At 47.0% G+C, this 23653-nt stretch overlaps 1 protein-coding gene across 1 annotated transcript in view; it reads right to left on the bottom strand.

Annotated features, from left to right (window-relative positions):
• Positions 1-6811: 6811 nt before the first annotated feature.
• Positions 6812-23653, bottom strand: part of Drgx (dorsal root ganglia homeobox) — a 34074-nt gene continuing 17232 nt past the window's right edge. The window contains exon 7 of the mRNA XM_006976722.4: positions 6812-9067. Coding sequence (XP_006976784.1) covers positions 8802-9067 — 266 coding nt within the window. The 3' untranslated portion in view covers positions 6812-8801. The remainder of the gene's footprint in view (positions 9068-23653) is intronic.

Raw genomic sequence — 23653 nt, 5'->3', positions numbered from 1 at the left:
TTTGGGGGCTGGAGAGATGGCTCAGTGGTTAAGAGCACTGGCTGCTCTTGCAGAGGACCCAGGTTCAACTCCCAGTGCCCACATGGTGACTCACAACTGTCTGTAACTACAGTTCCAGGAGACCCAACACCCTTCCACGGGCAAAACAGAACACCAATGCACATGAAAGCAAATAATTTTAAAAAATCAAGTGTGTTTAAAGTGGCACAGTCAAATACAGGCCCTCTGCTCTGTTCCGACGGCCCACGTGTCTGCTTTCGCGTGGGTGCTATCCTAGTTTTTCCACCTCAGCTCTGTTATAAAAGATGGCACTGGAGATAACTCCAAGACTTCATTAAAATAAAAAGCTTCTGCATCCAAGATAAACCATCACCACATAGAAGAAGGATCCTAAAGATCAGGAAAAATCACTTTGCCAGCTACACAGCACACATATGCAGATGAGCTGTTTTTAAAAAACTAAACACATACACAGAAGAAAAAAAAACTCATCCAATCAATATTTGGGCTAATAAACTGAATAGATGGCTCTCAAAAGAAGACATGAAAATGGCAAGTGAAACTTTGAAAAAGTGTTCACAGACCTTCATTACCAGGGAAATGCAAAGTCAAATACTTTCAGGTTCTCTCACCTCAGTCAAATAGTTATCAAGAAACAAATGACAGGGTTGGAGAGACAGCATGGTCACTAAAGGTTAAAGTTCACAACCCAAATGACAACAGATGCTGGTGAGGATGTGGGGAAAGGGAACTTTTAGTCACTGCAAATGGGAGTGTCAACTTGTGTAGTCACTGTGGAAGTCTGGGTAGAGATTTCTCAAGAGGCTAAAACTAAAACTAACATAAGACCCCGCTATGCCATTCTTGAGTAGATAGCTGAAGTGACTCTAAGTCAAGACACCACACATCTGTCCACCCATGTTTACTGCTGCACTCTTCATCACAGTCAGGAGCTGGACTAGCCTGCGTGTCCATCAACAGATGAATGGATAACGAAAATGTGGCATGTGTACCCAATGCAGCCATAAAGAAAAATGAAGTCAGGACAGTCCCAGGAAAATGGGTGAAACTGAAAAGCATTATGCCAAGCAAAATAAGCCAGACTCGGGAAGATAAATACCACATTTTGTTGGTTGGTTGGCTGACTGGCTGGCTGGTTGGTTGCTTAGTTGGGTGGGTGGGTGGGTGGGAGGGTGGGTGGGAGGCTGGCTGGCTGGCTGGCTGGCTGGTTGGTTGGTTGGTTGGTTGGCTGGCTGGTTGGTTGGGTGATTAGTTGGTTGGTTGGTTGGTTGGTTGGCTGGTTGGTTGGTTGGGTGGGTGGGTGGCTGGTTGAAACAACCTTGATTTTAAATTACTAGACAGGGAAGATGGCACAGAGGTTAAGAGCACGTGCTGCTCTTACAGAAGACCCAAGCTCAGGGCCCACCACTCACACTGGGCAGCTCACAACTGCTTATAATTCCAGTGCCAGGGGATCTGATGCTGCTGCCTTCTGAGAATACCTGCATGCACATTATCTACACACATAATTAAAAATAAAATAAAAGCAAAAGTGGAGGGGGTTGAGTGGGTGGGTATGAGTGAGTGTGCAGAGTATGAAACTAGAAAGGGAATTGTGAGAAGGGAGGAAGAGGTCTTAAGGGTGGTAAGAATACACATATGAGGAGAACAAAAAGGGGAAGAAGGAGGAGGAGGAGGAGGAGGAGGAGGAGGAGGAGAGAAGGAGGAGGAGGAGGAGGAGGAGGAGGAGGAGGAGGAGGAGAAGAAGGAGAGAAGGAGGAGGAGGAGAGCTGCAGCAAGAAGGAGCCAGCTGGAGGGGAGACTGCGCATGGAGGAGGGCTGTGGGGGCGGGGTGAGGAGGAATGGAAACAAAGCCTAATGACCTGTGTGTGAAGGTGCCTGGTGACATCCATTACTTGTATGCTAACCTAAAAAGTAATTTCAAAAGGAAAAAGAAAATCATGACATTTGCAGGAAAATAGATGTAACTGGAAATCGTTAAATAAGTCAGACTCAGAAAGACAAATAGCACATTGTCTCTTATATACAGAACTTAGATTTTAAATTATGTGTGTTTGTATATTTATATCCTAAAGCTGGAAAGGGGGGGGGGGATCGTGTGAAGAGAGGCAGCAATTTTTTTTTTTTTTTTGAGACAGGGTTTCTCTGTGTAGCCCTGGCTGTCCTGGATCTCGCTCTGTAGACCAGGCTAGCCTCGAACTCACAGAGATCCACCTGGCTGATTAAAGGCGTGTGCCACCACCGCCCAGCCTGAGAGGCAGCATTCTTAAGGGAATGAGAAAGTGAGAGGGGATGCAGAGCATATGAGAAGAAAGCAGAGGAGGTACTCCTCTGGAAAAGTGGGGGGACCAGCAGGCTGGGGGACAGGCATAGAGGAGGACAGGAGGGACAGGATAATTAAGGAAAAGTATAATGCACACAAACGGAAATGCCGTAAGGAAACCAGTTTCTTCGATGCTAACCCAAAAGGCTATTAAATACGGGGCCAGTGAGATTGCTCAGCAGGTAAACGAATGTGCTGCCAAGCCTGAGGACCTGAGTTCAATCCCCAGAACTCCTGCCAATTGTCCTCTGCACTCATACGTGAGCAGTGGCACATGTATGTGAACGCAAAATAAAATTAAAGTGGAAAAAACTATGAAAAAAATAAATATATTTTTGTTTTGTTTTAGTGTAGTCAATCCTTGGGAAAGTAGCTGTTTTTTTGTAACCCTCGGTGACAGAACCCACTACATAGTGTGTTGACGTACAGAGTCAGCACAGCTCCAGACGCATTCCAGGAGAACACTCAGTGAGTCCATCTCACAGATGGGAAAACTGAGGCTTGGAGAGGTCAAGGGACTAGTTGAAGACACACAGTCAAGGGATGATGCGGAATCCTTGTTTCCTGGGGAGAGCTCAGGTCATCCCTGCTGTGCTTCTGATCACCCCCTATTAGCCACCTTGCCTGCCACCTGCAGGCCGGCCTCTGGCAGGGAGCAGGGAGCTAATTCGAGGCTGTGGGCAGAGCAGCTGTTCCCAAGCCCCAGCAGCCTGCCTGCGGCCACGCTGCTCCAACGTTCTTGTAGAGAAAGTGCTCCACTTAGGAGAAGCGATCGCCGCTCTCCCGCGGCAGAGTCATTAGCTCACTGACGACTCCTGGAAAAACCATTTGGCCCTTGCTGACAGATGCGGCCATTACAGGATCACTTAGCCCCTCTCCCTGCCCCTCCCGACCTTGGGGGAGGAGGAGAGCTCAAGGCAGGCAAAGCCCGGGGGACAGTCCGGGCCGTTCACTTCCTGCCTCTGCCTCCTCCCCAGTCCTAGGCTGGCTGCATCTCTCCAGGCCCCACTGACGCGGCAGCGGGAGGCAGCTTCAGACGCTGTAGTAAGCTGTGCCAATGACCTCGTCCTCCTGAGACCCGTTCCGAAGCTGCCCGCACCTTCAGCATCTCCTTGGCCCCTCACAACCGTGTGTGCTGGAAATGAGGGTTATAACAGTCACTCCACAGGTGTGGACCCGAGAGGGACAGCGCAGTTGCGCTGCCCAGGGTCACACAGGTAGTCATGTCAAGCCTCAGATTCCCAGACCTGTCCTGCTGGGGACTCCAGTGGGGGAGCCCCCGGGGTTGGGCTAGAGCAAGGGCCATTTCTCTGAATCAAAAAGATGGAATGAGCTGCTGGGCCTGGTTCTGGAGGGAGAACAGCTCATCCTGGGAGGGAGAAGGGGGCCATGGTCAGGACAGAGAAAATGCAGGTCCGGTATGTCACACATCACTTCTGTTGAACAGCTGTTGATGGTGCTGTGGCTCCAGGGGTCCACCCTCCCAGGCAAGAGCTCTGTTGTCACTGGAAAGGCCATCTGGAGGCAGGTGGGAGCCGCTGGGTGCGGTGTGGCCACAGAGTCCATGAGCCTCCTGGATTTGGGCAGACACGTTACACATTTCATGCTTCTGTGTGGATCTGAAGCGGTGGCCGAGCCCTGCTATGAAAATATCAAGTGCTGAATTACGAGGAAGTGGACCTCCTGTGTCCTGGAGTGGAGCCTGGGTTGGGGCTGTGCTGCCTTTCTTTTTTAAGTGGAGGTGGGTCAAACAGCCCAGGCTGGCCTTGAACTTGCTGTGTAGTAGAGGACAACCTTGAAGCCCTGATCCCCTGCTGGCACTTCTTGAGAGCCAGGACAGGCAAGCATCACTACGCCTATTTTCATGTGGTCCTGGGAATCACACCCAGGGGACCATAAGGCAAGTACTCTGAGCTTCACTTGGAGCCCTCAACGGCCATTTTATAAATGAATCTCTCAAATCTCTCTTTAAGGAGCGTATCGTCCTTATGGTGATTCTTTCCACCACATCTATCCTTCCCTGCCTCTAATGCACCTGCCCTAAGAGGCACACTCCTTGTCTCTATTTAGGACTGGGTGAAACCTGGCAGCCCTGATTGGCCGCACTCTGCTGGACCAGGAGTATCTGCTGGGCCCAGGCTGGACTGATCAGTTCCACTACCCAAGCGGTCCAGATGAAGCTCCACAACTACCATGAACCAATCAATGTCCAGGTGAATGAGACAGAGGGGAGGTGAAACAGGGTCTGTGCCGCCCAGGGCAGACATCAGAGGCCTCTCTGCAGAGAGCCACAGAAAGAAATAGGGAGACCCCCAACAACTGCCTGGTTCTTGATTCCTGCCCCCCTGAAATCCACGATGAGTCTGAGACATATGAAGTGACCTGGTGTCCTTTTGACTTAAGCACAAAACTAAGAACCTGTACCAGGGCATCCTCATTCCGCCCAGAAGCCTGCTTCCCCTGTCTCAGTGCTGAGGGTCAAGTGCAAGCCTGAGCACATGCCTCCTTCTGGGTGGAAGTCCTGCTCTTCCATGAATTTTGCTGGAAAGGGGTCTGGTGAGCTCCTTCATCCCCTTCCCCCCTTTCCTTCTTGAGGACATGAGGTTTCCAACTAAGAAACCATTTCCAGACCCTGCTACCTACGAGCCATGGTGGGAAGAGAACCAGCCTTCACGCTGTGCTTTCTCTGCACCAGGCACCAATCAGAAATGGATCCAATCATCGCCTTCAAAATAACCCCAAGAGCCTGTTGCCATGGTTACAGAAGAGCTACAGCACAGAGAGGTGAGATGACTTGTCAGAACCACACAGCCAAAAGAGCTGGGATGTCAAACATGTCAAATGTGTACCGTGGGCAAGACTCTGAACTGGCAAAAGTTTTACTTTTTCTAGTGAAGCCAGAAAGTTTCATCATGTGCCTTGGTTGAGTCCCAGCCTGATTGGTGGTAAGCACCCTAGAAAAGCCATCGGAGGTGCCCAGGAGCTCTCATACAATCGTGGCTGGGAATCCCTGCTGGGTCCGTCCCCAAACAGACCTGCACACACCAGAAGGCTAGTGCTCTGGCCCAGAGGCAAACCAAGAGGGAACAGGCTGGCTTCTGCTCGGCTAGGCTGAACCCAGGGAGGCCTCCTCCCTTCCCACAAGCCTTCAGGCCAGAGTCCATAGACAGCAAGCAAGGCAACAAAGCGGCCCACTTGCCATCTGTCAGAGTTCTGCTACTCACCTGCTCTCAGAGGCCACCTGTGCCCTGACGATAGGAGCAGGGCCATTAACACTGCTGTGTGCTCAGCAGTGAGCCCCTGTTCCTCCACTGACCCTCACCAGGCAGTGTCACTCTAGAGACGCTATCCAACCTTCCTGCCCTCAGTTTTTATATCCATTAAATGGGTACAGGAATGTCTCAGATGCTTGTGGCCAGAAGTGTTTGAGATTTGAGACGTTTTCAGATATTAATTTTTTTAAATAAATATAAAGAGATGCTTTGGGGAAAAGACCAAAATGAGACCACAGGTTTGGTGTTTTGTAAACACTTTACATAGACCATGCATAGTTGTTTCAATGATTTGGGGTATGAAGTGTGGAATGGAATTTTCTACTTCTGTAAGGTCAGCACTCAAGAGCTTTTGGGTTTGGGAACATCTGGGACTTTGGATTTTCAAATAGGGTTGTATTGGAGCAGGAGCAGTACTTACCTCATGCGTGGATTGTGATGGTGTAATGCATTAACCCCTGTTGTGTTCCCAACAATGGGACAGTGGTGTCTAACAAAGCTCTTGCTATCCACTTGAGAGCCCCCTGCACTGGATAGTCCTAAAAAAATGCAAACTGACAAAGGGAGGAAGCCTCCTGGCAATGGCCCAGAGCCTTGTACCCAGGTCACCCACTGTGATACCCCGGGGCCCAGCTATCGCTCCTCTGCCCAGAACCATCACCCTGACCAAGGCTGGCCACTGCCCATGTCATGGCTGCGGTGGCTTCTAAGCTCTATTTCCATAACCCACCCTGCATTAAGATATGCTCTTTGGAATGTTTCAACTAATAAATTAATAATAGTTATTAATCAATCATCAATCAATCCCTAGGGCCTGAACCTCCTTCCCAGACCAAAGCTGGATGTCTTTTTATAGTCACATTATGAACTTCTGCAGACAGGGCAGCCCACAGGGGCTCCATCTGTAACTGCCCCAAAGAGCACTTCGCCAATGATGGCCCTGATTAGGACAAGGTGGGGCAGGTGGCCTGAGTCCCGAAGACCTGAGGGAGAACTCTGGGTTGCACAGGGGCCTCCAACCTGCCCCAGCATCTGCTAAAAGGTTCTTGTGCCTGAGGCTTCCAAGTCCTCCTCCTGCAAGCTTCAAGAACATTTCCATTTGCACGCTGGCCAAAATGGAGTATTAGAGAACGCAGACTCCACCCAGCCCGGAAGCTTTGGGATCAGGGACTAGGAAGGAGAAGGAGAAGTCTAGGGAGGTCTTTAAAGTCTAAATTTATTCAGGTGTTTAAACGAACAGAAACAGTATCATGCATCGGTTACCTTTCCCCTTTGTACAGCAAAACTAAGTGCTCAGATATCTCTGCAGAGGTTTGGCGCTCACTTTTTCCCTTTCTTTCCAGAACGTCAGGCAGACTTTTCAATGTTATCCAGTTTTGCACAGTCACTGGAGTGTCGCGTCATGAATTATTAAATCAGTGCTTCGTGGTAATACATAATTTCTTATCAATTATTCATGCTAATGTGTGTGTAGTTTACTTAATTGTGTTATTGACGATCAAAAGTAATTTCCTGAAAGTCCTCAAGGACACAAAATTTAATCAGCATAACTACTTTTCGGATGCAATGCTGTTAAGTATTCTTAATTTGCCCAACAGTTCACTTATTTATGTACCTTTCTGGAGGAAATACGAGTTTAATCAAACAATTAGATTGAAGAGTTAGTGCGCATAAGGGCTGAGCATACATTGCCCAACCAAACCTTCGTAATTACAGGCAAATGGAAGCAACTCGGCCGCTTTTTGGCAAATCACTTCATCTTTGTACTCAACAAGCAAAATACAGCAGGAACAAGGATCTGGCTTTTTTTTTTCCTTTTCTTTTCTTTTCTTTTTTTTTTTTTTTTTTTAAGGAGACAGTGTGTTCTCTCAAATGCGTTCGTTGCAGTAATCGTGAGTGAGGTACGGTACACTTAGGAGGACTACAGGGATAGGGAAGAGTCAAGAGGGAGGCCGAGGGCCTTTCGATGACCAGAACTGAAACGAAAACAGCTTGCATGAAAGCAGCAGCTCTTTGCATGGAAACATCATCAGCCAGAGCTGCCCATGCCGCCTGCCTGCTGCAGACCACCACCCTTCCAGGACGGGAGGGGGCGGGGCTCACGCTATTGCACGTCTCCCTCTGATCTCTTCCGGGTCACCACCCACGTGAAAGAACACAACCACACCAGACTGAGGCAGAAATCTCTATGCAGTGTGGCCCTTTGGGATCCATTCTCTTCCACCACAAGGAGTCATCTTCCTGGGTTCCCTGTCTGCACGTTGACACATCATCGGCCGGTCCTGTCTCATCGGCCCCTGCAGACCCCCTCCACGTGAAGAAGGGCCGTTGACTTGTGCGTGAGTATTTCAGGAGACTTCCTGGGGCTCTCCTCCCTCTTCAGGGGCTCTTGACCTCTCACAGGCCACAAAGCTCCTTTCTGGTTGGTGACCTTCCCAGCATTCTTTACCGTTCTTCGAAGAGACACAGGACCTGCGGTGGACGCTCGAATTGCAGGGGACCCACACTTGCCCCGCACCCGCAGTATCGAGATAGCAGCCCCCGGGTCACAGAACCGACAGGCTGTATGACTGGGACCAGCCAGATGTGTCCAGGGAACTCTGCCAGGGTCAGGACCACTGTGCAGTCACCCCACATCCTGTCACTTCCTACCCAAAACCTCAGCTAAGACCTTCAAACAAGAGAAAGGGGGTCGTTGCCAGTCTTGGCTGAGGGGAGTGAGAACTGGTAGATGTTCTGCTAGTTCTGCGGCTCTGGAATAATATGAGAGTGACTGTCTCCTTTCCTGTCGTGAGATGTCACTTCTTGGTGTCTTTCGGAGGTGATCCATGCCACAGTCCTCGGAGTTGACAAGACCTCCCCAGATAGCTCAACAAGAGTGCTGAGGTGAACAAATATGCTTTGTTCCGATGCTGCTTGGCCTGGAAAACAAACAGACAGCCCAAGGGCCTCCCCACGGAGCAGTTTCCAGAGCCGCTCAGTGCCATTGGGGACTGTCACCGAGAAAAGCCACAACAACACAGCCCACCAGCAGAGTTCTGGAGTGACTCTCCGGGTGTCAAATGGCTGCAGGCCTCTCTTTCCCTGCCAGACCCATGAGGAGGTGGCTACTCCTGGAGAGTTGCAGGGCTGAGGCTGAGAGAAGCAGGGGGTGGGCAGGGCTCCAGGCTGGGTACTCCGGACCCTCATACACTCTTCTCTCCCTCACTCTGTTCCTTGGTTGGGGAGGTCTTGTCCTGGCTGCCTTCCGGAGGTGCCTGCTTGGAGGCGGGGCTGGGGCTGCTGCTGGTGGACGGCAGGAGATTGGCTGACTGCAGAACAGCTTCTGAATGCTCACGGGCCTTCATGCGCAGGGCCGCCACGCTGGCGGTGCGGTTACTCTGGCAGCCGTAAGTGGGGAGGAAGGAGAGCCCCATGGGGTCTGGGACACAGCAAGAGCACAGTGGGCCTCCTAGAGGAAGGAAGACAATAGGCTCCATCAGTGTCCACACCCTGTTTCTTAGGGCTGGGGAGGGGCTGGGCCCCAAAAGAGGGACATTCATTCCTTTTGGTTCCAGATACTAGACTGAGGACAAAATCCCAGGTCCCCAAGGATGCATGGCTGTAGGCATCCAGTTGGTAGTCCAAAGGAATATCAGAGCATCAGGAGACCTGGTCAGTCTTGATCCTCTCTCTCACCAGCCATCTGTGTTGTCTTAATCCAACATTGGCTTCTCTGAATCTTAGCTTCTATTTTGGGATATGTATCCCAGGATTGTTATGAGGGGCTGATGAAGTCATCCCACACTCCCAAACTGTGTGTCAAGTCACCCTTGACAGCTCAGTGTGAGGCTTTGCTGGGTAGCCAGCCACTGTGTCAGCTGCCAGCTCGAAACCACTCACAGCTTCCATGTGAGACCAGAACACATCCCATCCAAGAAGGTCAAATCTTTGTGAAGCATACCTTTGCAGGGACCACATGGGGGGGGGGGGGGACCACATGGGATATAAAATGGAAGTGGTGGTGTGGTCTGCCTGCAATGTTGGAGAAGCTGAGCAAGGCTCGCCATGTGCACCAGCTCATTGCAGGTGTCAGCGGCCTAAGCTGATTATCTTTCCAGTTATAAGAATTCTTTTCCAAATGCCTGCAAAGTTTCCGAGAAGACATACTGCTCACTAAGTCATTTGGATCTGGCCATTTGATGAAGAGAACTGTTGGCTATTGCTTATGGCCCCAGGGCTGGAAGGACTGAGGTCTGCGGCTCTGAAATAGTTGTTGGAAACACATTTAGCACAAACCCATGCCATGGGTTATTATTCTTCCTCACTTGTGGCCTATTGGCAGGCAAAGATGAGACATACTGCACTGCCATCCCTGAAGGAGCCCACGCCAGAGCTGAGAACCATGGAAAGACTAGAGTCCTCTGTGTCCGATTCACCTGCCATCCCGGACATGCCCATAAGTGCTTGTGGCTGATTTTCTACTCTCTGAACATGGCTTGAAATACCCTCTTCAGGCCACGTCAGAGCAACAACCCAAATGCCACTGCCCACTTAGCCTTCAAAGCCATGAAGGCCTGTGTCTCACAGAGACCAGCCTCTGGGGGTGACCTCAGGAGTAGGCATCTGGAAGGCCTCCACCCTGCTTTCCCAGGGACAAGCTTTGTCTCTCAGTGCCAGGGCTGGGCAACCCTCCTCCTCTGCAGCATATTCAAGGGCTTTGCCCTTCTTTGCCCATCCTGCTCAAAAGCAACAAGAAGATCCCCTTGGCCCTGTTCTCCATCACCTCTCATCACCAGTATGGCCCTGAGAGGGGTGAGTATTCCTCCTCGATCTCTCCAAATAAAGAGCCAGTCTCCCTGCCTTATAGAAGTGAGGGCAGCCACTTCCGGCGCCTTGGTTTTTAAATGAGGACCTGCTATCTATACACAGGTAGCAGCTACCACGATGGGGAGATGTACCACCAAGGCCAGGTGCACAAGGGAATTCTGAGAGCCATTTTCCAAACCCTGACCGCCTGGCTGGCATCTAACCTGAGGTGCATTTGATCAAGCTCTGAGCCCTGCCTGTTCCCTATTTCCCATGGCTTCACACAAAGTGGTATGCTGACACACGTCATAGTGAGATGTCACTGCAGAGATTCAGTTTTTGCTGGGAAGGATGTCTGTGCAGGCGCCATGATCTGGGGACCTCCCCTAGGAGGTCTTCTCCCCTCCAAGTCCCCTTTCCAACAAGGCACTTGTTGTCTAAGAAGGTGTGAAGAACCAAATTGTGAAGAGACTAAAATACTAAGAATTGTGGTCGCTTTGGGGAGAGGGATTGCAAAGAATTTGTGGTTCCTCAGTTTGGAATGTTACACTTTTCTATAAAGATCACAAACTTCACTTAAACCTAGAAACCTTCTTTGTTAATGAATAGTAAAAAGAAAGAAGACTGGAGATGACCCAGCCTTCTGAGAGGAGGCCGGGTGGCAGGGAGCCCAGGGCCACACACAAGTTGAAAGTCCCAGAGAGTGGGCTGGGGACCTGGAAGAAGCCGTAACTTCAGGATTAACAGGCTCAGCCCTAAGCAGCCACTGTTTTGAACTACCTAAGGAAGGCTAGTTTTGCCACAGAAGAGTACTTGCTCCAGCGTGTCATGTGAGTTAGATGCTCTGTGACTCAGGTGACAATTACCTTCTGTAGAATACAGAAGTGACAAAGCTTCTCCTGAGGCCACAGTCTACATGCCCTAGGTGACACCAACAATGGCCCCAACAGCCTCCAATAACTTCAGTCCTGGCCCTCAGGCCCCAGATTTAGAGGTGAATAAAAATAATTCAGAACCCAGTTTGTGGCCCATTTCCCATCCCACCCCCACACTACACAGATGGGGAAACTGAGGACCAAATGAAGTCAAAGGCTCTAGGGGATCCTATGATTAAAAACTGTAAGTGCTGCACACGATGGAGTGACGTTCTTCTTTGGAAGGAGACACTGACCCATGTCACAACAAGAAGGGACCCCGAGGACTTGATGAGTGAAATTAGCCATTAGGAAGACTGTGCTCCAGGATTCCAGTCACAGGGCATACTAAAGACAATAGACAAATCAACAGGGACAGGAAGGAGAATTCTAACTCTGGAGGCTGGGGCAAGCAGGGACAAGGGACTGCCATCTAATTAACACAGCTCTAGTTTTCGGAGAGGAAAAGACTTCAAAGATCTCACGAAGTAAACAATCATCCCTCAGCATTCATGTAGGACTACCTGCAACACCAAAACCCAAGGATGCCTTAGTCCCTTATAAGAAAGTGGTAGTGTTTGCACAGAACCCATGAGCACCCTCACACACTTCCTCTCATCTCTGCATGATACAAGCATTGGGCAAGCAGCCGTCATACCGTATTGTTTAGGCAATCATCACAAGAAAAATGTGTCTGCCTGGGTCTGCATAGATCCAAGTTTCAACCTGTAGGTGGTTGAATTGAGAAATGTGGAACTCTGTACATCCAGGTGGTTGCATATTTAATGACATTGAAATGTACACTTAAAAGTGGTGAAGGGGTTGGAGATCTGGCTGAGCAGTTAAAAGCACAAAATGTTCATGCAGAGGACCCAAGCTCAGTTCCCAGAACACACATCAGGTGGCTAACAACCACCTGGAATTCCAACTCCAGAGGACCTGACACCCTCTGGCCTCCAGGGCGTAGCACTCAAATACATATATTCCTCCTGTAGACATACATATATACACACCATTAAATTAATTAAAATAAATCTTTTTTAATGTGGCTAAGATAATAAAATTAGTTAAATGCACTTTTCCATAACTAAAAATAAATTTAAAAAACTGACAGGTTCAAAGGATGGGTCCAACTAGTAGTCTATGAAGATAAGGACCACAAGAGACTGCTAAGACTTTTCAAATTCCTACAGTGACTGAGGACTTCCAAAGTCCCTGGGGCCACCCTACACTGGCCTAGCCATGCAGCTTCACACCCACTGGCTAATTCCCTCAACCCTGCTGGCTTGGTGGGTCTTTGTCTAAAGCAGCATTGCAGGGTTGTAAACCTCCATCAAGCTGGTACATGCCTATAGATGAGACCATGAAGCAGGGCACCGATTCTCAGATGGACACTGACCACTGGGTTCCTAAGGCATTCATCAATGGTCAAATTGTCTAAATGAACTCACAAATGCCTGAACCCCCATCCAGGAAAGCTGAGGAATGAAGCCTCAGCAGAGTGAAGGATGTCCAGTGGGGTATCAAAAAGGGCCTTTCCCTGTCCTTCCCTGCCCTGCTCTGAATAAAAACATGGAAGATGTAACTAGCCAGGATGGAAATGTGTATGAGACAGACAGGAGATAGACTGTCTATGTGATAGCATCAAGAGCAAGCAGAAGACAATGGAGTCAGGATGGGATCTAACAGGGAGGAGTGTAGAATCTGTGATCTGTGCCCAGTGATCCAATTGTCCAAAGTGAAACCTGCTTTGTGTAGCTGGAGGGCTTCTCTCCAGGTTCCCCAAGCCCCGCAGTCCCACAATCCACTTATAAAATAATCACTCAGACGCTTATATCACTTATAAACTGTATGGCCGTGGCAGGCTTCTTGCTAACTGTTCTTTTATCTTAAATTAACCCATTTTTATAAATCTATAGCTTGCCACGTGGCTAGTGGCTTACCGGCGTCTCTACATGCTCTTCTCCTCGCGGTGGCTGCAGTCTCTCTCCCTCCGCCTTCCGCTTCCCAGAATTCTCCTCTCTCCTTGTCCCACCTACCTCCTGCCTGGTCATTGGCCATCAGTGTTTTATTTACATAGAGTGATATCCACAGCACTTCCCCTTTCTTCTTTTTTTAAAAAGGAAGGTTTTAACTTTAACATGGTAAAATTACATATAACAAAACAATTACCGAGCAAGAATTATAGTTACAATATTAAAGAAGATGTCCTATCTATCTTATATTTGTGAGTTTAAGGTTTTATAGCTAACTTATCTTTTATCATAACTGAGGAAATTACGACTAGCGAGGAGAAGAGCATGTAGAGACGCCGGTAAGCCACTAGCCACGTGGCAAGCTATAGATTTATAAAAATGGGTTAATTTAAGATAAAAGAACAGTTAGCAAGAAGCCTGCCACGGCCATACAGTTTATAAGTGATATAAGCGTCTGAGTGATTATTTTATAAGTGGATTGTGGGACTGCGGGGCTTGGGGAACCTGGAGAGAAGCCCTCCAGCTACAAATGGCGCCCAACGGCTCGAGTTTCCACCTTAAACCTGAGAATATTTAATAACCAATTCTAAACAGAGCCGAAACCAGGTTCCTGCTTCTTGTCTCATATGAGCAGCTAGACGCCGCAAAACGCAGGTTTGAACACTGGCGGGTTCCTGGCGGGTGCGTTTGACCGGCAGTATGGCGGAAATGAGGCATCTGCCAGCGACAAATTAAGCTGTGTGGTAGATTTAGTCTTTACTAGTATTTAAAAAAAAAAAAAAAAAAAAGAGGTTTCTGGGCTACATGCTGCTTTGATAAAAGCTTAGACCCACTATTTCTGAGACTTGATGACTCCCAGAGCTGGCGGAAAACGTACCACTGCCATGTTGGGAAGCTGAAGTGGGCGGAGCCAGCAGCCACAGCGCCGTTTCAGGCTTACAATGGTACAGTTTAAAGCAATAGGCTCAAGGCTCAAGGTAATATAAAACATAAGCCACATAAAGATGGCTACCACACAGAGAATCTGGATTATGTTCTCTTTGATATTCATAACTAAAGAAAAACATTTGATTACAAAACCTGTTGAGTTATGCCAAAATGTATATTTTAAAGGTACCTTGACTTCAAAATTTGGATATAAGGATATGTTACTTTGGAAAAGAGGTTCTGCTTTTGTTTCCACAGAAAGCCAGAGGCTGTGGACTTGTTCCAGATTAAGATACATCAGGTTTCACCAGCCAAGACCCCCTGAAAGGTCTCCGATGACACCATGGCCCAGATGATCCAACATCCAGACCGGTTTCAAGGCAACTGGTTCACACAATACAGCCTCACGGACTACTCCATAGGTCTAAAATTTTCTTTGTATCCCCATAAGATACAGCGCCCCCCTCCAGCAGGAAGTAGTAAGAGATGCTACGCCCAAATTCCCAAATATACCAAGCTGGCTTTGGAGGTGGAATTGGCTCACTCCCCCTCTAAACCCAGACATATTGCTTTAAAAAAAATGGTTAATTGATTCTTGTGTCCCAAATCAGAAGAGCCCTCTGGTGTGGGACAGACAAAAACCAATATTTTTATTTAAAACAGGTTGATTATAAATGTGATCTCTTTCAAAAAAAAAAAAGAAAAGGGGATATGATATAGATATATAGGAGGATATGGAGATGATAAGATAAAAGGGTAGATTAATGAACCTACTTTTAAAGAATAACTTGTTTAAAATGTTTTACATTGGTATAGATTTTAGTTTATGTTTAAAATGTTTTACATTGGTATAAATTTTGGTTCATTGATACAAACTTGAAGTTAATTTTGTTATACTCTCTCTATATATGTATATATTTCTATTCTTGTTTGAGGTGTTGTGTTTATATAACTCATTTAAAATTGTAATGGATAATTAAAAAATAGATTAATAATTAGTCATCTATGATAATCATATCTGTAGCCATGTTAGTTAAGTCTTCTAGGTATACATAGATATATTTCAGATAGATAGGTAATCTTCAAACACTTCATAGACCTGGAGAATATGGCATTTAAATAACTTAGAATTCTGTTGATGTGAGACACAATTGCTCCTGGCTGCACCAATTGATCCCGAGAGAATGTTGGGCTTCTAAGACATTTCCATTCGAAAGTTTGTCTTTTTGGCACAAAATGGCCTACTGGGCAAAGAACTGCCCTTGCCTTGACGGCTGACAGTACAAATGCAATGCTGTCCTTTCTGGACAAGCGGGACACAAGGAAAGCGACCACTGTACTCTGCCAAGACAGGGTAAGATGGTCTCTCAGAATTCCTGCTTCTGAAAATGGTCTGTCAGATACTCTAGGCCTGTAGCCAATTTGAATGCACCAACAATGCTGAGAAACTTTAGGTGACTGTCCAGGCTGCCAGCTGTCTTGGTCTACTCTTGCAAGACTCCCGAAGTTGCTTGCATCCGTCTACCATTTCTCAAGTACCATTATGTTCCTTCTCAGGTCTTTGATGGGATTGAAGACTAGCAGTTATAGTTACAACTTAGTATATATAATATCTTAGATAGAACATATTAAGTATTAGATTCAGGTTCTTTAGGATAGGACACCTTTGAATGATCTTTGTAACATGCCGTTTACCTATGCTCTATACTTCTCTGGATTTTAGAATGTGTTTCTTGCTTGATATTGTTTGCATTGGTTGTAGTTACATCTTATCTAGGTCATTATCCCTCATTATTTCTGGACAATATTTGATAACCATTCCTTTGTATATAGTCTTGTATTAGTTTAGAACCTTCTTCTTTAGACAAAAAGGGGGAGATGTAGTGGGTAGCCATTCCAGCCTGGATCTGGAAGCTCCAACCCCCATTGAGACTCTGGCAACTGTCACGCCTACGAGGCGGGGCGAGGGGAGGTGCTGGAAACCTGAGAGCTGGATGGGCAAGCGCTCGCTCGGGGCTCGGTCTCTGCGCCTGGACCCTGGATGGTGGAGATTGATTGTGCAGAGCTCCAGAGAACACCGCTGGATTGCTAGACGCCTTCCCCAGACCCCCGCGACCTATCCATTCTTTCATTTGTAAGTCATCCACTAAATAAATCTTCCTTTTAACTACGTGGAGTGGTCCTTATAATATTCCCCAATAGCTTTGTCCATGAGTATGTTGTCAAAGTGACTTTATGGGAACCTTGTTGTGACCCCATAATGTTATAAGCTGCCTTAATAGAGGCAAAATCCACAGGAATGAGGATGGAAAAATCTTCTTCCTCTCGGGTGGCTATACTATGCCTTTAGTACTCCACCAACAGATTCCTGCCATCACTCTAGGAAAAGGGGGTGACACTCCAGATTGCTGGGTACACACACACATATTCATTTAAATAGCCATCAGCCAATATCTCCCTTAAATCTCACAGCCATTTTTAAACAAAGAAAACAATGACTTCCACATAGAATCCCTATAAATCTAACTCTTGATTTCTCAGTAATCTTGCAAATAAGGGCAGGCCACCAGATGTTTCCACAAGTCATCATCCCAAATAGCTTGCATGGCCAAAACACTCCTGAGAACTTGAGACAACAGTGGTGAACTTCGTCCTCCCTGTCTCCAGAGTAGTTGGTTATCGAAGGGCCACAGTGGGGAAATTCAGGCCAAGACTCAATGCCCGGGAAAAGTTCATTCAAAGCCTTTCCCGGTGCTTCTGGGTTCTTGTACATGCATTTCTGGCTACAACTGTCTGGTTTAGAAGGCTGTCACAAACAGGGAAAGCAAACATGTTGGTGGGTAATATAGAGGAGACAAGATTACATAAACAGCCTTTAAAAAAACAAACTCAAAACACATAGAAACCCAGGGCTGTCTAGTCCTGGGAAAGCCCACAAGGGAGGACTAGGGAGGAAGCCCAGGGGTAACATGCTCACTGAGTCAGAATAGGGGCCTGAGTTCAGATCCCCAGAACCCACAGAAAAGCCTGGTTCAGTGGTCCTCGCCTGTACCTTCTGAGCTGGGGGCCAAAGACAGGCAGATTCTAGGGCCTCACTTCCAGCTGAAATGGGAAGCTCCAGGTTCAGTCAGAGACCCTGTGTCAAAAGCTAAGATAAAGTGATGGAGGGAGATAGCTTTTGACTTCCGCTCCTTCTTGAACAAGTGAGCACACACACATATGGACAAACATGTACACATATATGTGTATACACACACACACACACACACACACACACACATATAGATAATTTTTTAAAAAAATTAGGAAATGATGGCTTGAAGCTGTCATAACAGATTGGCAAGTCACACAAAATGAAGTTGTATGAAGCTTTGAAATCCACGCCACACTTATGACTATTAGTGACAGTGACATCGAGTTGGCCAGAAGAGGCTGAGCATTCTTCTCTAGTGCATCAAAGAAGTAACAAAGACATTTAGAAAATGCCTACAGCAAAATCAAGTCATCATTGAGTTCAGAAGCTCAAGGATGAAAGGATGTCTCTCGGCCTGCTTCTTACTTCATTTCCACTTCATAAGTTACCACTGAGATCTAGTCTAGAAAGTAGGGTGCTAAGTCCTCAAACTGTAACTTCCATAAATCCTGAAAACAGTAGAGAGCAATTGAAAGTCCCAGCTCACAGCTTCCTCAGTTTTCTGTTCTAATCGGCCTGACTTGTTCTGAGTATCCCAGAGCATGGCCCCGAGAACAGGAGATGGGCGTCACAATGCTCCACTGAGGCGACATTCCCCACCCTGCCATGGGGACAATTCCTGCACTCTTTTGGCCACGTTTATTCCTCCGCCAAATTTTCCATCTGCCCCAGAAACAGAATATTCATTCTATTATGAGAATTTTGAGAAGTAAGATAAACAAATGTTCAAAGCTCCTGATTTCTAGACCTGGAGAGCCAGAAGGGATTAGCTAGAGAAGTTATCATTCAATCTTTTTTTTCCTTCGTTTTCCCATCTTGTTTTGTTCTTAGTTTACCAAAATCCATCATCGGATTGGGCCAAAAATTAAATTCTCTACAAAGGAAGATGTTCTGGTATGGCACACGGCAATGAGAACCATGAGTGGTCTGCTCGTCAATATCCAGAACATACTGCTTCTGTGTTGAACTTGCACTGCGGGAGAATGGCTAGTGCCATGGGAAAGACAAGAACTAAATAGCAAGCAGGTCTAGGGACAGGAAGTCAGAGTGATCCGGCTTTGACATATATGTGGGCCCGCAAAATCTGTATATTGAGGTCCTAATCCTCACAGTGATGTCACAGGGAAGCAGAGCCTTTAAAAAATGATTAGTTCACAAGGGAAGCATTCTTCCTGTAGGATCTCAAAGAACTTGAGAGGTGATCGGTAGATGATAGACAGACAGATAGATAGATAGACAGAACTTGAGAGGTGATGGGTAGATGATAGACAGACAGAACTTGAGAGGTGATGGGTAGATGATAGATAGATAGATAGATAGATAGATAGATAGATAGATAGATACATACATACATACATACATACATACATACATACATACATACATACATGATAAATAGACTGAAGAAAGGAAGGAAGGAAGGAAGAAAGGAAGGAAGGAAGGAAGGAAGGAAGGAAGGAAGGAAGGAAGGAAGGAAGGAAGGAAGGAAGGAAGGAAGGAAAAGAAAAAGAAAAAAGAGCACACACAGCTGTCCACACTATCTATGGGGGATTGGTACCAGGACCCCCTGAGGATATGAAAACCCATGGATGCTCAAGTCTTTTAAATAAAGTGACAGAAGTTTGTCATTTTTCACACTCCTCCCCTAAACCGTAAATAATTGCTAAACCCCTTGTAACAAATACCTAATAAAATGTAAGTGCTGTGAAGATAATTGTGCTGTATTCTTTATTGTACAACAAGAAAAAGTCAATTTTCTATTTCTTTCTCTGTGGGGTTGAATCTGTGGGTGTAGAACTCTCAGAGGAATCCAATAACATGCATATAGAATATTTACAAATATATATGGCATGTTGATTTTGTTATCACAGGTATGTATAAATTTACATTTAAAAATTTTTAGAAATATAACATTTATTAATTTTAATAACAAATTTAAATTTATAAATAAGTTACAGGGTAAAAAAAAAGTTGCACAAATACCAAAAAAAAAAGTGGTTGGTTCTGTTTGCTGGTTATGTATCATCTTTTATTTGCGTTGTATTGTATTTTCTGAGCTAAGGAGGTATTGCTCTCATCAACAGCATGTCTGGTACTTCTTGTGGCCTCTGCTTTCCAGTCTGCTCCCATGCAGACAATGGGACAGATGTTGCTCCAGTCCCCTGAAGCTGCAAAGGAGCAAAGACTATGTCCTCAGCTCCCAGCAAAGACTCTGAATGGCTAATGGCCTCCGGCTGCACCAGACTATTAGTACAGACATAAAGCTGAGGATGCACGGTGAGATTCACCCAGAAACACTCCATACATCTCCCAGTCGGTGAGAACTGACATCTGTAAGTCCCGTCACATGGGACCCAAGCAGCCCCTAAGCCTGTAACACCCCCCAAAACCTCCCTCCCTTAGACCACCAACTTCTGCCATCATGCAAAAATACGTGGTCCTTAAACACAGCCTGAGAATTGTTTTGTTTGGGAAAATACTACCTCCTGGACACTAAATTAAAACATACAATTACATTTCCATTAAGTTACAGCAAATTCTGCTGAACTGATCTAATCGGCCTCTATCCCTATATGACATCATGCTTTAAAGGCTTGGCCTGAACATAAATACTTAATGTAATAAATACAGTCTGAAATATTTGATCTTCTTGGCAGCTTAATTGATCTACTACAGAGACTGACAGGAAAAATTAAGTTAGCTCTGTCTCGTCTCTGCCAATAGCACAGTTTCCTCCTAAAGGGCCATGTGACCCATGTGGGTGGCAGGTAGTGTTCGGCTACACTGTTTCCTTGTTGGGACATTCCAGTTTAATGGAAAGTTGAACGAGAGCAGCGATGCATGGACTGGTGCGACATTTCTTACCAATGCTGTAGTCCTTTTTGCTTTCTAACCAGATAAATAAATGAAGAACCATATTTCTGAGCCCCATTACCTATTTCCTAAATTCTCGAGGAGAACCTGCATGGGTCTGTGAGCAGATGCCCGTGATATTTTCAGCCTGGATTTAGGAGCTGTGGCTAGGTGTGTTTGTCATAACCAGCTACACTGCAAAGCCGAATTCATGCTCAGCCACTGTCTCCTGCTATGGACCCCTGATTATGTGTTCCTGGTCCTGCCCTGTGGTGTTTCAGCCTTTGCACCATGAGATATTCGCTTGTGTGTTTTCGTCACGCTTCCAAGCTTGCTGTAAGTACCCTTCTCCAGCCCGTGATCCCAGAACCAAAGGGTCCCGTTTTCATACAACGTAAACACTCAGGGAATATGTGGGGGATGGAGAAAGCGAGGGACAATCTGTCCTTTCTAGCGAGTTGGCCCATGCCAGTCTCTCAAGATTTCTATGGCCCAGGTTCCAAGCCTCCTCATGGAAGGGAACCCCGTGGCCACGGCAAAGTCACACACTGTGATTGATACCAAGAGCATGAAGCTACTTTGGCAAGTTCCTATAGTGCTACTAAGCCTGAATCACATACTACCTTGATGCCCTCTACCACATATAAATCCGATACCTCCACATTTACTCATCATTCAGAAAACATTCGTGGACAGGGGCCAATTCTACTCACAATCGCCACCAGGTGTTTGATGCCATTCCAGGGTTAATGAAGGTGTCCTGTTTCTTCCTAGATGCTTTTCCAGAGGTTTTTGGGGTGTTGTTGTTGTTTTGGTTTTTTGTTTGTTTGTTTGTTCCCACATCTGAGAACCCCCAGCACAGCCAGCGCAAATGCAGGGGCATGCATAGGCTGTTTTTTCTGGCTGCCTTGCTCAGCCTCTGGCACCAGCTGAACACTTCCTCTCAGCTCCCCGCACTCCTGGGCCCCATTGATTAGCAGGAAGGGCAAACCCATCAGCACCCATAGGAAATGACTTCCAGAAAATGAACTGGAGGTTTTAAGCTAGAAGATGACAGCAGGTGCCTGTCAAAGAAACAGAATCAATCCGAGAGCCTGGCCTGGGGTCTCAGAGAGGCACACTCGGGTGTCCCGCTGACGTGGCCTGCCACTAGCAGATGTACTCTGTGACCTTGAGCAGTACTATTGCTTCTGCTGGCCTCAGTTTCCCCCACTGCTACATGGAGAGATGTTCACCGAGGAGGTTCCTCACAAATCATGAGTGTCAGGTTCTCTACCCCTCCAGAATTTGAATGTACACCCCCACACACACACACCGCTGCAAAGGTCCATGTATTATTAAAAATTGGTCCCCAGCCTGTGGCACTGTTGAGATGGTGGGGATTTTAGGGGGTGAGACTGTGAGAAGAAGTTAGGCCCCTGGGGACATGTCTTTGAAAGGCAGATTGAAACGCTGACCCCCTGCTCTCCCATCCCTTTGCTTCTCAGCTGCCGTGAGGAACAGGCCTCCTTCACCACATGCCCCTGCTGTGACGCTCTATGCAGCCAAAGGCTCAGAGCAATAGTACAAAAAGATGAAACTTCAGAAACCAGGAGCTGAAACAGACTTCTCTTCCTTTTAAGTTTAGTGTCTCAGATATCTGCTCACCATCCCAGGAGCTAGCACTGATATAAATAATGAACAACAGCCAGGCAGAGAGGGAGCTAGGACAGACCCAATCACTTTCCACATGAGGAATGACCATGCTCTGTCCCTCAGGTTCCCTGTTCCCCTAAACTCTTGCATTAGGGAATCCTGCAGGCCTGCAGCTTTCCCGGGGCACTGGGCACTGCCCATGCACCATGGGCCTCTATCACTGCCCCCTGGGGGCCAAGAGGCCCTTCCTTGGATGAGCAAATATTTGTGGGGTTTAAGTTCTTCTGCCCCAGACATCTAAACCCAAGCTCTTATCAGGCCCAAACTAACCTCTGCTCCTTGTCCTCTTGGCCCTAAAGTCAATTGCTATTACTAACTGGAATTGCTGTGCTAGGCTTGGAGACATGCCTACTTACCATAGCACCTCTAGGTGTGGCCATGATGACCCTCCTTTCACAGGTGACCCAGTAAGGGGAAGAAGGAGCTGAAGCTAGTCCATGTGTCCCAGGAAGCCCTCACCCCACCCCCACCCCCGGGAATCTCCTACACCTCTTTCAAACCTTCCTCACTCCTCTGCCGAACAAATTCTTGTCATTTGCACATCTCTGTCGCCTGACTCAAGGATTCATAGCCAACTTAACTCCCTCTGCATATCCAGCCCCCTAGCCTTCCAGCCCCTTAGGGTAGGGAATCACCTAAGCCATTATTGGATGCTTAGCCCTTAGAGCAGTCTGTGGTGTCCTGCTGATACTGGATGATGAAGGCTCAGGGCTTTGGAGAAACACAGACAGCCTAGAGTACAGGCTAGGATCAATATCCCTCTACCTTCCTAAAGAGCCTTTCTCCACTCCCAGAGTACCTTGGCCTTCTCTCCTGCTTTCCCCAAGCTTCATTACCTTCCACTCTGCAAAGACCATGCTGGGGCAGAGGTGAGTGTCTTAGAAGGATCTAGAGCAATGGTTCTCAACCCCTTCCACAGGGGTCGCCTAAGATCATCGGAAAACACAGATATTTACATTATGATTCGTAACAGTAGCAAAATTACAGTTACGAAGTAGCAACAGAAATAATGTTATGGTTGGGGGTCACCACAGCATGAGGAACCGTATTTAAGGGTTGCAGCATTAGGACGGTTGACAACCACTGATCTAGAAATTAGTCCAATATAACCAACACCTTCAAAGTGTGTATAGCAATGACTGGGAAGTGAGCTGAGTTTAAAAACAAATGCCCTAATTCATGTCACAAGATCAACATATCCCTTATAGCTATGGTTGTTGGTCTCCAAAGAAAGCTTCCAATGAAACATAGCTCTAGTACTGAAGCCCTGGGAAGTTCCCTCCCCCAAGTCTGAGCTGGCCCCGGGATTGGCTTTCATCACTACAATATAGCAAAGATAGTACCCATCCAGCTGTGGGCCAGGTGTGGAAGGCTTGGCAACTCCTGCTTTTATACTCTTGGAACCTTACCACCACCAAACTTCATCCCAGCCCAGAATGAGAGGAACCACAGAGAGAAAGAAGGGGTGCCCCTGCTCCTGTCTGGAAGATCCCGAGTAAAAGCAGCAGAACCGTCCATCAGAGCCCAGCCAGTCCTCAGGACTCGGGGAGAATGAAGCAGGTTCATTATGTAACAGGCCCACTGTATCTGTTCCTGGATTCATCAGAGGAATCATATTCTCTGCTGAACACATCCAGACATTTTTCTTGTAATCACTCCCCGCACAACAATTTGCCAAGCCTTCAAATAGC

The sequence above is a fragment of the Peromyscus maniculatus genome, chromosome 9 (assembly GCF_049852395.1).
Source record: "Peromyscus maniculatus bairdii isolate BWxNUB_F1_BW_parent chromosome 9, HU_Pman_BW_mat_3.1, whole genome shotgun sequence".
Taxonomy (NCBI): Eukaryota; Metazoa; Chordata; class Mammalia; order Rodentia; family Cricetidae; genus Peromyscus; species Peromyscus maniculatus.
This window is presented reverse-complemented; position numbering and strand designations above follow the sequence as displayed.